This window comes from Haliotis rufescens, unplaced genomic scaffold, assembly GCF_023055435.1.
Source record: "Haliotis rufescens isolate VD_foot unplaced genomic scaffold, xgHalRufe1.0.p SCAF_118, whole genome shotgun sequence".
Classification (NCBI taxonomy): domain Eukaryota; kingdom Metazoa; phylum Mollusca; class Gastropoda; order Lepetellida; family Haliotidae; genus Haliotis; species Haliotis rufescens.
The window spans coordinates 686,654-703,074 of record NW_025963800.1 but is presented as its reverse complement, the minus strand read 5'-3'; the positions used below and the strand labels follow the sequence as shown (position 1 = coordinate 703,074).

The 16,421-nt window shown below is 41.9% G+C and overlaps 2 protein-coding genes across 2 annotated transcripts in view; both read right to left on the bottom strand.

Annotated features, from left to right (window-relative positions):
- Positions 1–5,810, bottom strand: part of LOC124124363 (MAM and LDL-receptor class A domain-containing protein 1-like) — a 33,913-nt gene extending 28,103 nt beyond the window's left edge. The window contains exons 1-3 of the mRNA XM_048393216.1: positions 5,541–5,810; positions 1,950–2,265; positions 1,462–1,614 (exon numbers count right to left, since the gene is read on the bottom strand). Coding sequence (XP_048249173.1) covers positions 1,462–1,614; positions 1,950–2,265; positions 5,541–5,732 — 661 coding nt within the window. The 5' untranslated portion in view covers positions 5,733–5,810. The remainder of the gene's footprint in view (positions 1–1,461; positions 1,615–1,949; positions 2,266–5,540) is intronic.
- Positions 5,811–11,399: 5,589 nt separating this feature from the next.
- On the bottom strand, positions 11,400–13,712 carry LOC124124361 (perlucin-like). Its single transcript, XM_046487498.2, has 2 exons — positions 13,496–13,712; positions 11,400–11,854 (listed from the first exon to the last, which is right to left on the bottom strand). Exons 1-2 carry the CDS (start codon positions 13,710–13,712, stop codon positions 11,400–11,402), a joined length of 672 nt encoding a protein of 223 aa, XP_046343454.2.
- Between the last annotated feature and the right edge of the window lie 2,709 nt (positions 13,713–16,421).

The following is a 16,421-nucleotide window of genomic DNA, read 5'->3' as shown; positions in this document are numbered from 1 at the left end:
TTTATACTCTGCAAAAGAAGAAACGCAAAAGTAGTAAAATCGTGTTGCTGACATACATACAAAATTAATACCAAATATGAATTGGTCAATTTTGCACGGAGTGGGATTGATTTGTGTGAAGAGAATGAGGTACTGCAGAAATTTGTTGAAAAGATGGAAAAAAAAATCGCTAAAACACAAACACGTTGAGCCTGGCGTCGAAACACACAAACATGACATGCACGCGCAACATCGCTTGTCGGGCTATAGAAATGTTGGGTTTTCATTTGCATGCCATCACAATCTTATAGCAAGCGAACAGCGAAAGCATGCCACGACTGACGGAAGCCGAACGCAACAGCAAACTCAAGCATCATCTTCAGCCAGGTTGTTCCACGAAGCACCAAACATCATTACAAGACTGTGGAACCTCCCAGATCCGGTCGACCACGTATCACTGCTAGAGTGAGTGAGTTGGGTTTAACGCTGCTTTAACAGTATTCCAGTTATATCACGGCGAGTCAGCTAAATTGGGAGGAAAGCCCGAAGCGATGCAGGTCTCAGACGTTTACCACTTCGGTGAAACCCACGAGCACGGGTATGGTACTGACAAACCTAGAAACATAATCGGGGCGAACCGGGATTCGAACCCACAATCATAGGTATCTCTGCACAGCGAATCGCGGCGCCTTAGACGACTGGGCCACCCGTGCCCCCCACTGCTAGAGCACAGGACAGATACATACGGTTACATCTCACCTATTGTTCAACTCTACAACTAAGGCAATACGGGAAGTGCGTAGGTAATTATCAGCCCAGACAGTGAGTGAGTGAGTGAGTATGGTTTTAGCAATATTCCAGCAATATCACGGCGGGGTACACCAGAAATGGGCTTCACACATTGTACCCATGTCGGGAATCGAACCCGGGTCTTCGGCGTGGCGAGCCAACGTTTTAACCACTAGGCCCCCCCCCCCCCCCCCACATCCAGGTCCTACCATGGCGCTCAAGGTCTGCAGATTTAAACCCAATCGAACATTTATGGGATGCACTGGTTCAACGACTGCGAGCACATCAGCAACTGACACAGAACCTCCAACAGTTGGCACAAGCACTGAGAGGCTGAGTGGTTGAACATTCCCAAAACTACAATTCGGGATCTGATTGCTTCCATGGGACGACCATTTCAGTCAGTTTTGGACTCTAATGGTGGCCATACAACATATTGAGAACAGATGACCTTCACCTTGAAAATTTACTGTTCCACGTGAGCCATATGGAACCTGGGACAAAGACAATGATGTGTGCAAACCTTTATTAATCATCTGCTGATTAATATTCATCTAAACCCACTTTTGCGTTTCTTTTTTTGCAGAGTACACGTTTGACGGCTACAAGGTTTCTACTTTAGCCCTAAACTCTTCACAACATGACTTGTGTTGGAGGATACCTGGCACACTGCTGTCAGTATAACTGCATTACCTTTTACTGCGCCGGTAGTGTGATCTTCCCGAGGGCCAGAAGAACTTGCCACTGCACGTTGTCCAATCTGCCAATGGTTCTTAGAAGATAGATCAATGTATCCGCAAGTGTCATTCTCGAATGTGCACAATGACATGGTGTAGTCACCTGGCGCTGAAATACAGTAAATAATACACGTGTGGCAATTCATTACTGTTGAAACAGACACATTTTCGAACCGCAAGTATATTTGTGTTGGACAATGTATGGTTCATAGAGACTGGTACCAGTGTTCGTCCACGTGTAGCACTGATTCAGGATGGACAATTCTATATACAATATTCAGCTAGCTCTTCTTCAGAGCGATGTTATAAACATTTACAATTCTAAAAGACAGATGCCAAAGTCTGAGTCAAAGATTGAGTGATATTTTATCCATTATGGCCCATAGTCGTACGGCCACGTTTTCATTGTATGAAGTACTAAGATGACAAAGACTATTGAGCGACCTGTGGACTGGCTGACATTGCTTGTTTGGAGACCAAGGACGCCTCTACAGTTGTTAAGGTCTCGGGTCAGGTTGGCGATTTCCTCCTTAAAGCTCTGGATTAAATTGGCCGATTGCTGTACAAGGTGCGCCAGGTTCGCTTGCGAGCTGTTCAGTTCAGCTGCTTTGTTTTCCAGTGCTTGCAGTAGCTGGTCCCTCTCATTGGTTGTTTTGTTCAGTAGGACAGACGATGATTGGCTAATTCCCAGTTTCTGCTGAACATCATGCATCTGCTTGACGAGTCCGTCGACCACGCCCTGTAGATTGTTCATATTGCCCTGGAACAATCGAAGTCTTTTTTACATGTGTGACGAACGGCATTGAGTAAAAAACCTAGTGAATTCGACTAACTTAATTAGTCACAGCTGCCAGAAGGTTAGTAAACAATGAATTTACTACCCTGCCTGGAAGATTGCACGAATATGCTGAAGATTAGTAAATATCACTTATTTAATTGATATAATGCCCTTATTAAATCGAACTGTAAAAATGTATTAAAATGTTTAACAAATACATGTCATGTTTGGGAACGTGTCTAATGTTTAGGGTCTAAACACATGAAACGAGCATAGCCTAAACACAGCACCACATATACACATCATAAGTCAAATATGGATGAGATGTATAATATACTGAACCAAATTAAAAACTTCACAATCCTAAAATTTTAACATTTTGACCAGTTATCATTGTGGGCCCTTATTGTGTATTTAAACAGTAATGGCCACGTATTGTCTTCAGATAATACCCGTTTTTGTGCAGGTGAATCGATCAAAATCATGTGCACAGCACTATAGTGCCAAAAGTGGTTTTTCACGTGCAACTGGTCACGTGGCCATAATACCGCACATGTTTTCAGCCATACTTGTTAGCAGTCATTAACAAAAAAAGAAAAACACAAGAAAACAAAAGTCTTTTCGGGCCATTTGTCATGCCACGCCTTTCAAATGTGCAACGTGAACGTGCCATCGGCATGTTGCAGACGGGAACGTCCGTAGCTGAAGTCGCAAGGACGATGGGTTGTAGTCGACGGACTGTTTATGATTTACAGACGCGTCTACAGCAAACGGGTACCACCGCTGATCGCCCTCGGCCAGGTCGACCACGTGTGACGTCACATGCAGAGGATCGTCAGATTGTCCTACGTCACCTCCGTAACCGATTTTTGACGGCTACATCAACCAGAAATGAACTGTTTAGGGGCAGACTGAGTGCGCAAACTGTTCGAAACCGTCTGAGAACTGCTAACCTTCAAGCACGACGGCCATACTGCGGGCCGATTCTGACTCAATTACACAGACGTCAACGTCAATTGTGGGCACAGCGACACTTACGATGGACTCAGAGGAATTGGAATCAAGTCGTCTTCAGTGATGAATCCCGATTTAATCTTAGATTTGCTGATGGTAGGGCGAGGGTGTGGAGGCGCCGTCATGAACGTTACGCCCAGTGTTGTGTACAGGAAGTTGACAGATTTCGAGGCGGAAGTGTCATGGTGTGGGGTGCTTTCCGTGGCAATGCACGTTCCAGGCTTCTTGTCATCCGTGGCAACCTCAACGCTGTTGCTTACCGCGACCAGGTACTGGCACCAGAACTTCTGCCTTTTATGGCAGCACATGGACCCGGTTTGATCTTCGAACACGACAATGCCAGACCCCACACAGCAATTTTGACAAGGAATTTCCTTCAGAATGCGTTAGTCAACGTCATGGACTGGCCGTCAGGGTCTCCCGACCTCAATCCCATCGAACACGTCTGGGATGCTCTTGGCAGAAGTCTGCGCACTCTCCAGAACCAACCACAGAATTTGCAAGATTTGTAGTCATCTGTTCTCGTCACCATTACCTTGGTTTATTTGTACATTTTAAGTTTAGTAATATAAGTTCGGTGTAAGTCCGTGTGGTGTTTAGGTGGTGTTTAGAGCTTGTGACGATAGCTCAGTTTCTGTGTTTAGACCCTAAACGCGTTAAGATGGAACACGCCAAATGTGTATTCCGTTTAGGATTGAAACACATATCTAAACGTGTCTGGTATGTATTAACATTTACACATTTTTACAGTGTACATGCGTAAAATTCACAAAGCCACTCGTCAAATTTACTTGTCCCTTTCTGGTAAAGAAACGGAAAAAATCCTATTTGACTGTGTGATCGACATAGTCCTAAAGTATCACTCATCACTGCACCTTGGACAGGCTGAAGTTCCATGATGGTCGCCTAGTCAAATCCAATTAAGGATCACCACTGTTTAACTTTAAGAAAGGTGAACTTTACTAGTCAGTACTCTTTGAGGGCGTGTCCCTGTTACCAGGTATGGGTTTTGTCAATGAATTAGTTATGATAAAACATTGACAAAATATTATGTTGTTATTTTCAATAGTATATATGAAGCACAGTTAAGTTACTTATTTGCGTCAGTATATATTCAAAGTCGCTCCCGGCTTTCAACTTAATTGAGTCCAAGTACTACTGAAAACAGACAACACTGTACAGAACAAAGGGATGACGTCACAGGAGGTGTATAATTCGTGTTTCCAAGTTTTACGAGTATCCCGAATCAGTTGATCGTTAATGATCAGTTGACTAGGTCGCGCGATTGTTTTACCAGGTGCTCTAGTCAAGTTGACAAGGCTTTTTCGGTGAAACGGTTACAGGATGAGGATTAACTTCGCTTTAAACCATGACTCACTTGTCTTTGACCGTGGTCTAAGTAAGTGAATTGTCAGTTAAACACCACTTGGCAAGGATATCATTTATCTTGATGATAGAACAATTTCATGAAAAACGTTTGTCGCCAGCGGGATTCGAACCCGCGAAATCCGCACTGAAGGTTAACGAATGTAGTCTTCTGCTACGGCGACCTTGGAGAAATGGTATGAAATTAATAACTAAATATTTACTTACATAAGTACTAATTGCTTATCCGTTTATGAACTGCAAAATGTTTTTTATGCAATTTTTGCAAGTACTTGTGATCTTGAAATGAACAGATAGAAAATAAATAACTATTATCTTGATCAGGGCTACATTTGTTCATAATAGGTCCATCAACATATCTCGGTGATTGATAAATGTTTTCGGGTTGGTCCAAAATGAATGGTAAACTTGCCCCGGTACATGCATTTCATAAACTTAATCGGCAAAGTGCGAGTTCCTGAATGTCTTTCAAAGTATCTTTAACAAATAATTTTTTTAAAGCATTTTAGGTGCTATAAATGTTGGATATGGTTAAAGTATGTTAGACCACTCGGACCCCAGTGTCTAATCGTTGAATTGGATACTAGTAATTAAACAACTCGGCGCTGCGCGCCTCGTGGTTTAATTAACCATTTCAACGATAAAACACTGGGTCCTCATGGTCCAATCTATACTTAACCGATACCTTACTGTACTCGACTTCGTTTTATCTGGTAGTGGCTGTGTAATGCTGGTTTCTATCGCATATGAAAAGAAGAATCAGTTATCCGAAATAATCTCAACACATGCTTTTAAAGCGAATGCTCCACTCTGCAGAAACACATCATTATGACTAGCCCACAGACAAGCAGCCCCACCTGTACGCCATTACAGCAGGTGTCGGTCCCCCCTCCGGTAGTGGTCGCTGTTCCCTGGGCATCACATTGACCCTCATGTCCCAGTTTGACATTGTAGACACATTGGTTGTTCATGAAGCTGCAGCCAGGCTCGAACACGGCGAGAGAGGACGACAGAAGCAGTGTCGTTGTTGCCAAAACCAGCCACGCCATCTTGATGGTGTCCTGTGTATTGTGATATCTGAGATACAGATTGTTCGTGACAACTATTAACTAGCTCACTGTGATATCAGGTCACTGATAGTGCGATATACGTCCGACATACAGGACGTCTACACTGCAACCTGCATTGTGCCCAACTGTGTCTAACTTTATCTAACTGTGTCTAACTTTGTCTGTGTCTAACTACCAACAGAAGCGCCCCGTGAAGATCCGGGTTAGAACTGGTCTTCAGCAACTCATGCTTATCGTAAGGGGCGACTAACGGGATAGGGCGGTCAGCTCGCTGACTTGTTTGATGCATGTCATTGTATCCAAATTGCGTAGATCAATGCTCATGATGGCAATCACTGGATTGTCAGGTCCAGGCTCGATAACTTTCAGACTGCCGTCATGTAGCTGGAATATTGCTGAGTGCAGCGTTAAACAACAAACAAACACAACAACAAATGTGTGATGCTGATTGGTTGACGATAACTTAATTGCTGTTTTGGAATATGTTAAAATATTATATATCTGAACACAACTTGATAACGAATTTGTCCCTAAAATGGGTGAAACCTACAGTACTTGACTGAGGACACTGCACAGCAGGTTCTACCAAGGTACGGTTCTGATTCTGATTACCCAGTAACCATTACCAGGGTGAACCTGGGATTCGATCGTTCAAGGATCCTGGCACGCCCAGTGTGTATAGCTCTACATAAATAATGGAGTGATTTCGTCGAGTGGGCACCCCGAGCTCTAGAAGTTCCACAAGCAATGTGATATATGATTTGGGTTAACCGAGTTCCACTACAGGAGATGTACAGTCTACATATGGGATCATTTATAAAGCATATTATAAAGTATCTTGAAGAATAACAATTCTAACGTCAATAAAAAGCGTTAAAAACCTACTCGTATTCCGGAGACTTGTTGCGGTTCTGCCCTCTACAGATCCAGAGGGAAAGATGTTCCACCTCCATCAAAACAACGCACTGACATCAACCTGCCTGATCTCTAACACCAACACTGTTTCCCAAGACAACTTCCTGATCCATTCAGACGATGATGTCTTTGCCACCAACTCCAATCTGGAAACAGAAGTCTGCCGTCATGAACATTAACCTAGAACCAACCACAGCCTGCACTTACTTTGAATCAGTTGCACTGAATTCCATCAGAAGAGTTTTTGCCACTTGTACTTTGAAAGTCTGTTTCCTCAATTATGCGCAATGCTGTGCAGTTTGACCTTCAAGTTGACTGTACCAAAGACGACAACATCAACATCCTGATCAGAAGAGCTAACGCCTTGCCACTGGTTCCTGTCGCCGACCTCGAAGACGTGTGGCTCAATGCATAAGATGAGGCTCCCCTTGACGACGCCCGTGTGTTGAGGCTTGTCGACTACGTCACCGCCTACTGGGTAGAGGGCAACCATGGCCGCAGTACACGGAACCACCATGACACTGTTGGCCCAAGAACAACTTACCATGTTGAGGGCTGGCACAACAAAATGACCACACATCACGGGCAGTCCTCACACTAACATCTGCTAAGTCCTAGACTTCTTCAAAACAGAACCTGTCTACACCGAAGCATGCATCATCCAGCTACAGTCTATTTGAACTGCCCGTCCTAGGAAGTAGAAACGTAATGTATTATATATATGTTATATATGTCTCTCCACTGTGACGTCACAGATAGAGTTCGGCCTAGAGCCGGGATTTCGATATGCAAACGCGCTGGATTCGAACCTATGATAGTGGGTTCGAATCCCGGTTCGCCCCGATTATGTTTCTAGGTTCCTCAGCACCATACCCGTGCTCGCGGGTTTCACCGAAGTGGTAAACGTCTGAGACCTGCATCACTTCGGGCTTTCCTCGCACATTAAGCTGACACGCCGTTATATAACTGGAATACTGTTAAAAGCGGCGTTAAAACTAACTCACTCACTTAACATGTTTTGAGAAGTTTTGTTTCAATATATCTCCTTTAACGACACTACTATCGAGATGATTAGATTTGTATCGCCTGTCACAGGAGTGACTGACCTATCGTACGTGACCTTGCTGATTGCAACTGTAGCTCTTGATCAAAGTGCGGTGGTGGTACAGAACTTTAACAGCACATTTGCTCATAGTTTCTGATAACGCTCAGAGCTACAGTATATAACCAGGTTTTACTGGTTGGGCGTGATGGCGGACTGTGTCCTACAATTTGCAAATGTGGGAGATAAAGGCTTTTGACATGACATCGACAAGAAACTCCTCCGTGTGGAGCTTACTTAGTCAAGAAGTAGATCTTAATGGAGCGAGTGAGTTGGGTTTAACGCCGCTTTTAACAGTATTCCAGTTATATCACGGCGTGTCAGCTTAATGTGGGAGGAAAGCCCGAAGTGATGCAGGTCTCAGACGTTTACCACTTCGGTGAAGCCCACGAGCATGGGTGTGGTGCTGACAAACCTAGAAACATAATCGGGATTCGAACCCACAATCATAGGTTTCTGGCGTGTCCAAGGGACGGAGCTCTGCACAGCGAATCGCGGCGCCTTAGACGACTGGGCCACCCGTGCCCCCCAAATCTTAATGGAATGCCCTTAACATCTGAGAAAAAATCCCCTCTAGCTTTAAGCTGGATTCCTAAGCTTACTGAGAATCAACATGAGAGAGATATAGTGCAGAGCAGACCAAATTTACCACCAAACTTTACAAAACTACTGACAATATAATTCTGGCAAAAATCAAGAACGTCATAAGTAATTACTGCCAGAGAATATATGGACGATTAATCTAAATGCATGTGGATATTGAAAAGTACATAAGATTTACTTGCGATTATATAATCTCAGATGAGCTAATGTTTTCAACACGTTTGATTTTCCCCTCCCTTTACACAACTATCGCTCATGATCAAAGAGAATCCTTATCTAATCAATAGGGCCTTTGTTTCTGAGATAGGGTTTTCTGACATTTCATTGCATTCCAATTTTTTAATGTAACTACACTCAGATGTACGTCGATACCCCTTTCAGCAGACTACTTATGAATATGGAAAGGGTAATGTAATGTGTTCACTTGTGCTCTCCAGATTAGATTAGATTAATGCAACAGCTGTCTCGCAGAGCATTAAACATAAAATTATTACATAATCTATGATATCCTGCAGTCTCTTACTTCAAGCAAGTCCAAGTGACTCCGATCGTCAAATCCTTTCCAGAGAGGATTGGATACAAGACTCTGTCTATTTAAAACTGTCAGCTCTAATTTGTCAGAACTTAAGTCTCCCTATTGTCATGTGGTTATGTATAGATTGAAAGTTTTTTTCTGACGATTGTCAGTGGCAGAATTTACGAAGCGCTCATAAAATCTCGAGCCTCGGTAACGGTTACCCAGTTTCTAGAACATTGGCTGTTCCAAAATAAGAGCAAGACAAGTTCGATTGAAAGCCTTCTACGACTTGCGACTCTTGTCCAGTGGGAAAACACCACTTCTGCCTCCTTCCAACACTGTTCCATTCAAGACATTCGACTGTGACATTCGTGAGTGCACTAACTGACTTTCAAAACATATTGTGGTAGACATGTGACACATTCAGGACAACTGTGAGTGCACTGACTGACTTTGTATCTTCCCGAGGCAAGAGAGTTAGTTACCTGACTATAAAAGTCCAGTTTCCAACCTTGCCGAACTAGGCTGGTATTATGGAGTTATATTTTGGCTGGACTAACGAGTCAAACAGCTTTAAAATGACGTAAATTCTCACGAGCGAGAGAACATGAACGTGGAGTGCTGACACTTTTATCATGGCAAGTTCATTTCTTAGAACGTCGTAAACTCTCCTGAGAGATACCCAGAGTATCGGCTATGTGACGGTTGGTGAGTCGTCGGTCTTGTCATGTATTCTATATTGCTTAGTGGTGGCAGTTAAAGGTTTCCTAGATTTCGATCATCTTGGAGGTTCTGTCTTCTTCTCGTGATTCTGCGTTCAGTTGAAGATACTTGATGACAGTGTGGTAGCCAGTTGTTACCATTTGTATCAACTGAGAACACCTAGTCACCATCATTCCTGCAGAAATATGCTGCCTGGTTGCGTATTTGGGTCCAATGCTGGGTGTACGCATGGAAAGTATTGTACTTTAATGGATGCACAACTGTTATGGGTGTTTTATACATCATTCGTAGTTAGGCGTAGTTAGTGAGATGGTTGCCGAGAAACAAACGAGGGCTTACTATGATCCAGAATATGTCGTCTAGAAAATATATATATATAAATAATAAACCAATCAGTGCTATACAGCGATGCAGCATAATGTTATATGCCCATCACAGATTGTAAAACAGTATTAGTAAAGGCACATTTCATGTCCAATCGTGGCATTAATTGGATTAGGAACATGCACAACCTGAGCCATGCATCCCCGGACAGGGAAGTGCTCTGTAAAATTTGTTTATTTGGATTCCCACAGCACGTGTTATGAGGATTTTGTTTAGAGGTGAGACGAAATGGGGTTTTGATGTTATGTTCAAGATCATTTTACTAATATACTGACGCGCATGCACGTGTGTGTTTGACTGCTTGTTCTATTCCTGACTTGCGAAGGTGTCATGATACTAGAACACTGAGATGCCATGCCGCAGTGCCAGATGGATGGCCTACTCAGAAAAAGCCTGTCCTTGGATGCAAGTGGCATATTTTGATGTCGTGTGGTATGGAGAGGCTGGGGGATCGAATCACCTACCTTCCGCTCTCCCGGGAGATGCTGTTGAGGTTTAGAAGAACTAAAACGAGCAAGACTCGTGCCGAGGTGGATTTCAAGACAAAACTATTTTTGAGCAGGGTGATACACATATCAAATAAGTTCCTTATCCGTTGCTTTTAAGCATTCAACTTGTTTGTTATTGCCCCATCTGGCAGATATGGGTACCTAGATCATACCCACTGAAATCGTGAAGTTGCAAGTATGGAGAAAACAATTCCTAACACATAGATAAATGGTGTAACTACGTGTCCAACTTCGACTCTCTGGTCTTGGGTCTTGGATACCTGAAATGCCTTCTCCCATGTCCCGCATCAGTTGAGGAAAAGGATGCAAAGTGGAGACCATATTTGTTATGATTCAGTGGCTCTAGGGGCATGGAATAGTGGTGACACATGAACGTGTCATGTGTGCCATGACATCTGACAAAAGACATTCCTGCAACATCAACCGCATTGCTCCATCGTTAATTGTGAGGCTAACGACATCAAAGTGAAGCATGGTTCAGGACAGCAGCTTGAGGTGTGTTATGTAGATTCTGGTAACACATCTGAGAAGCTCAGACACAGTTGTGTATGTGTAGCCTCATCTGAACCACACCTGGTGGAACCTCCCAACCCAACCCCAAAACATTATGTGTTTCTTGTGTTTTACACTGCAGTTAGTGTTATTCCTGTAACATGTCGTCAGACCAGTGGTTTATATCATGAGCTACATCCATCCCGTCCGGTCATCTGTCGATCAACCAAGTCGCCTACAAGCGTATCTGTCCAGTGTGCATAGTTATATCAGTGGTAACTTTTATAAATGTATATCACTTAATTTATTTTACATACGTTCAAAATGAATCATTGGTCAATAAACACATACTTTAGAAGTTCATAAATTGCATGAAATAGATTGTCATCTTTGATGAACATTTATCCGACAAGACTTTCAGATCCAGCAGCCTCTATTTCACAGACGAAATTGTGACGAACATCACAGAAATCATCATTCCACTTGAAGCCGAGACTTCTCGTCATTGTCAGACAAGCTTGGCTTTCGCCATTTTTGGTTGTGTACGATGGCGACCCCGCTGACCACCATTTCTGCCCAACTTTGCCTCCCTCGAATCCTCGCTGCCAGTCCCCCTTCACGAGATAGTCCAGGGCCCCCAACCACACGTACCCGGTACTCAGACTTGACGATGATGTGTGCAGGAACCCCTCAAGGAACGTCTGTTCTGACGCTGTTTCCACATACGCCAGATGGGCACCGACGGCTTGACAATACACGGCAGCCTCTGCCCAGCTTGCTTTGATGAGAATAAGTGCATAACAGGAGTCATCATGGCGTAAAAAACCAGAAGGACATTCTGCAATAGACCCAGCCACTGTACACAGCAAGACCAGCAGGTTTAGAGGGAACATCCTACTTAACACAAGACGTAGACAGTTGTGTCGTCGGCCAATGCTGTAGTGCCAAGTTAAAGTCTGTTCGTCACAGACTTGTCTTATCTAATATTTGGACCACTTTAAAATAGGTGCAGCTCAGCTGTTGTTTGGCTGCTCTCAGAATGAGATAAACTCTGAGACCTTACCAACATACACATTTCACAGAAACAATTCTCAAACAAACACATGTTCACTGTAAGAAACTATCTGTTTTTTGTTTTATTTCTGTTGAATATCCAATTGTTATTTAAGAAAGTAATGTATGGTTTGTCTTAGGTTTAGACTTCCCTGCTGTCATGTAACAAACAATTCAAGGGGGACAATCTGTGTCAGGTCGTGTAAGCTACTGTTGACACTTTGCTCAAGGTTAAACCCTCTGAACTATGTCAGCGTTACAAAAGAACAGTGCAAGCATTCAACAAAACTGTTTCCATTTTGTTCTCCCAAGATGTAAGGAGTAGCCAGATTGACAGACAGATAGTTTATTAACGTCCCACCTCATTTTTCATATATACATACATAACTTAAACTGCACAGGAACAAAGATGAGCTATTTCAATCCGAGTTATGGTTGGTTGGTTGGTTTGTTGTTTAACGCCGCACTTAGCAATATTCATTATGAGACAGTGGTATGAACTTGTATTTACATAACACAGCATATCCTATATAAAGGTGATAAAAGAATTGACTTTCACTTTGTGTGAATGGACGTGAAGGGAGTGGGGGAGCTTGTGACAAAAAGTAAAAGTCATTTCGTTGAATGCTTAGGTCACCATTTTGTGTGTGCATTGTTACTGTAACATTATTTCATTCAGTACAAGAACACTCTTTCGTACCAGCCATCTATATAACTACATCGTCAGATGAGCAATACCTCAGTTTGTCAGTCGCAAAGATAGCGTTGTACTCCATTGACTTCCAGCGCACGTCAAAATGGCCGACAAGGATTGTCACGGAACATGTGGTCATATTTGGTGAACGGACGGTAATTTAAAGTGATCATAGAGGTTGACTTTACTTTATGGGCTACTAAATATGGGGATGCTCTGTTCGCCAGTCGGTGGAATCATTCCATTCCAATTTTTGTACATTTGTTTTAGGTGTTGGTAAAACTGTATCCAATATAGCAATATTGTCAGAATGTAGAAGATATAGATTATATGCTGAATATCATCTGAAGTGTATAAAATACTAGTGCAAGGTATTTCATATAACAGATGGCAGATACTCTCTACGTTTTAGTTTTCATTGTAACATAAGAAGGTATGTTCTTTGATCTGATTGGCTAAAAAATGTTGTCGAATGAACATAACATCACTGATTTTTTGTTCCCATCACATGCATGTATACAGTATGAGTCATGATTATTGAGGATTGAAAAATCTTTAAAATTGTAAATATAAAAATCCCCCACCCCCCACCCCCCAAAAAAACAAAAAAAAACCAAACAAAAAACAAACAAACAAACAACAACATATTTTTAAGTGAGCACAAACCTTCTTTAATCACATCACAGTAACATCAATATTTTATCAGACCACCATTTGCTTCCAAACACAGTTTTATACGTTTGGGCATACTTCCTATGAGAGAGGTTAGAGTCTCGTGGGTGAGAGAGTCCCAATATCGCCCCACCTCGCGCTTCATGTCATCAACTTTTGTCAATCCCTTTTGGTTCACTGACTCCTTCATGAGTCCCCACACATTTTCTATAGGATTTGAGTCCGGGCTGTAGCTAGGCCAGTCCAAAACGGTCACATTGTTGTCCACAAACCACTTCCTTTCTTTTTTTTCCATCCAAGTTCAATCAAGTTTCTTCTTACTGTAGATTTGGATACGTTTACTGTCCCTCTATTTACCATTTCATCTTGGATATTTGAGATACTCGCCTTACTGTTTTTTTAAGTCAAATACGCAGTCTCACACGATCACCAAACACCAGTTTTCTAGGTCTCCCCGCTCCTTTTCTGTGCTCAATTCCTGAATCAGGAAAGGTCGTCTTCTCCATAATCAAGGGAGATAACTCTAATTTGCAACTTCTAAAATTGAAGAAGAGTTGCTTCTCTTTGACAATACCTCAATTTTAAACACCTGTCAATATTGATATTTTATGCATGCTTCCTTGAATATGACATTAAAATTCACAATAATAATTTTAAACCAGACTATACATTCATTAATGGAACTATTTTTGAAATCATCACCATGGAGGAACAGATGGAAATTTTCCCTGACTTCCACATCAGAAATTTCGATGAAATATTGAGAAAATGGGACGACGAGACATTTTCTGAAATAATTCAAGAATTTGAAGGTAAATGAAATTTTTCTTGTTCCATCAATTACACAATCATAATCATAATTGATGTAATTTTCTTTGGCTTGGCCAAAGGGAAAAGAAATCAGTTTCTTACAGTAAAAAACATTTTTTGCAACTCTATTACAGTTAAGACTTTCATACACCCACCTAATCTTGTTATTCTTGTTACAAACAACAGCTGTTGAAGTTGAAAACCGTTCAAAGATGGCCCATGAACTTGGAAATACAGCCAGCGTTTCCGTAGAGCCCGAAGTTCAAGCGTTCAGTGACCGCTTCGCGTCCCTTGATGCAAATGCAGTACAGGACATCGTGGATGGGAACCTCTCCAAATCTACTGGGTCTAATACCTCCCGGGGAGTTAAACATATTATAACGTAAGACATTGAAACATAAAAGAATAAATAAACACATACCTAAACTTCCTACGCAGATTCGAGCAACATCAGCGAGAGTTACCTCCCTTACACCATTGCCATGATAGCAGTGTAAAGCGGGACCAGTGTGTCATCGCAAAGATTGGCAAAAATACAGTAAAACGAGATTGTCAAAAATCTTAACGTAAGTTAAGTATTTCGTTTTGTAAGATTTGAGATATGCTATACTGAATGGATGTACGGATTCGATTTCATTTGAACACGCCGCCGTAATAATAACAAATTACTCCCACTTACTGCCACATTTGTACCCTGAACAAGGCAATCCTTTCACTTCAAAAATTACTTGGTTTCTGAGGTTTTGAACCAAAGTTCGAAGAGCTTCCGGCTTCTGTTTTTCTGTCCACGATAAAGAAAACTTAAGCGCTATGGCCTTGACCAGACAACACATCATATCCCCGAGAATAAATATTTAATAATCGTGAAAGCTTTGATACTGAAATTCTTTCCGGCTTGCTTCGTAAAGTGTGGTTCGACCTTACACTCGGTTTTGCTCGTCGTGGTAAAGAAAACCAAAGGGAATTAACTTCATCTTCTTTCTGTGTATCCACAGATGAACTCGAACCCCTGTTCATCTTACAGCGTAGTGTTCAAATGAAATTTCCGTACATCCATTCAGCATAACATCACGCAAATCTTACAAAACGTAATATTTATCTTCTAAATACATAATTATCTCAACCATTTGACATTTTAAGATAGAAATTTAAAAAATAAACATTTATTATAACAACATTCCTCAACAAATAACTACATTTTAAAATGATCTTTAATAGTTAGACAATTTCATTTTGGAAACAGTATAGACATTTTCGAATTAATTTGACATTCAACTCTTCGCAAAATTGACTCATATATCATAACGGTAGGAGTGTCATTTCGCCGGAAGGCGATGAAACTAATAATCATTGTGGAATATAGGCAAAAAGGTAAGAAAAGCCCTGATTATATGATTATCAAAATTGTCACTGTCAAATGAATAATTGTCACAAACGCGCTTGCCTCCAGTAAAAATCACTAAGGGACGGACCATTTTAAGACAAGAGTGCTCTGAGAGCACAACATCCCCCGCATGATTTCTTTTAACGAGTTTATATTTTCTTTGTACTTTATGAAATAACAACAGTAGATGGCACTGCATTTGAAACAAATTGTGCAGAACATTTTCTTGGGAGTAATCCAGTCTGAATGCTAATGTCATAAGGATGAAGCTCACCCATAAAAGCCTTATACAAGGAAACTAACTATAGTTATAGTTATAGTTAGATAGTGTGATATTCTCTGGAAACTGGAGGAGGAGTAGATTTCATGAAGCTCCGTAAAACAAGGGCAGTAACTCTGTCAAAATTTGTCGAAATGAAACGGGACTGCGATATGCGTATCATCAACATGTCGACATCTTGTGTGTAGAGTGCGAGGGATATACTCTGGAAACTGTAGGAGGAGTAGATTTCACAAGCTTAGTAGGCTCTCTCATAATTAGGCAAATGAAGCTCCGTAAAACAAGGGCAGTAACTCTGTCAAAATTTGTCAAAATGAAACGGGACTGCGATATGCGTATCATCAACATGTCGACGTCTTGTGTGTAGAGTTTCAGGGATATTCTCTGGAAACTGTAGGAGGAGTTGATTTCACAAGCTTAGTACCCTCAGTGGGACGGACGGACGGACAGACAGACAGACGGACGGACGGACGGACGGACTGCGCCACGACAAAATCCCCATTCGGCCATTCTGGCCTGGCGGGGGATAA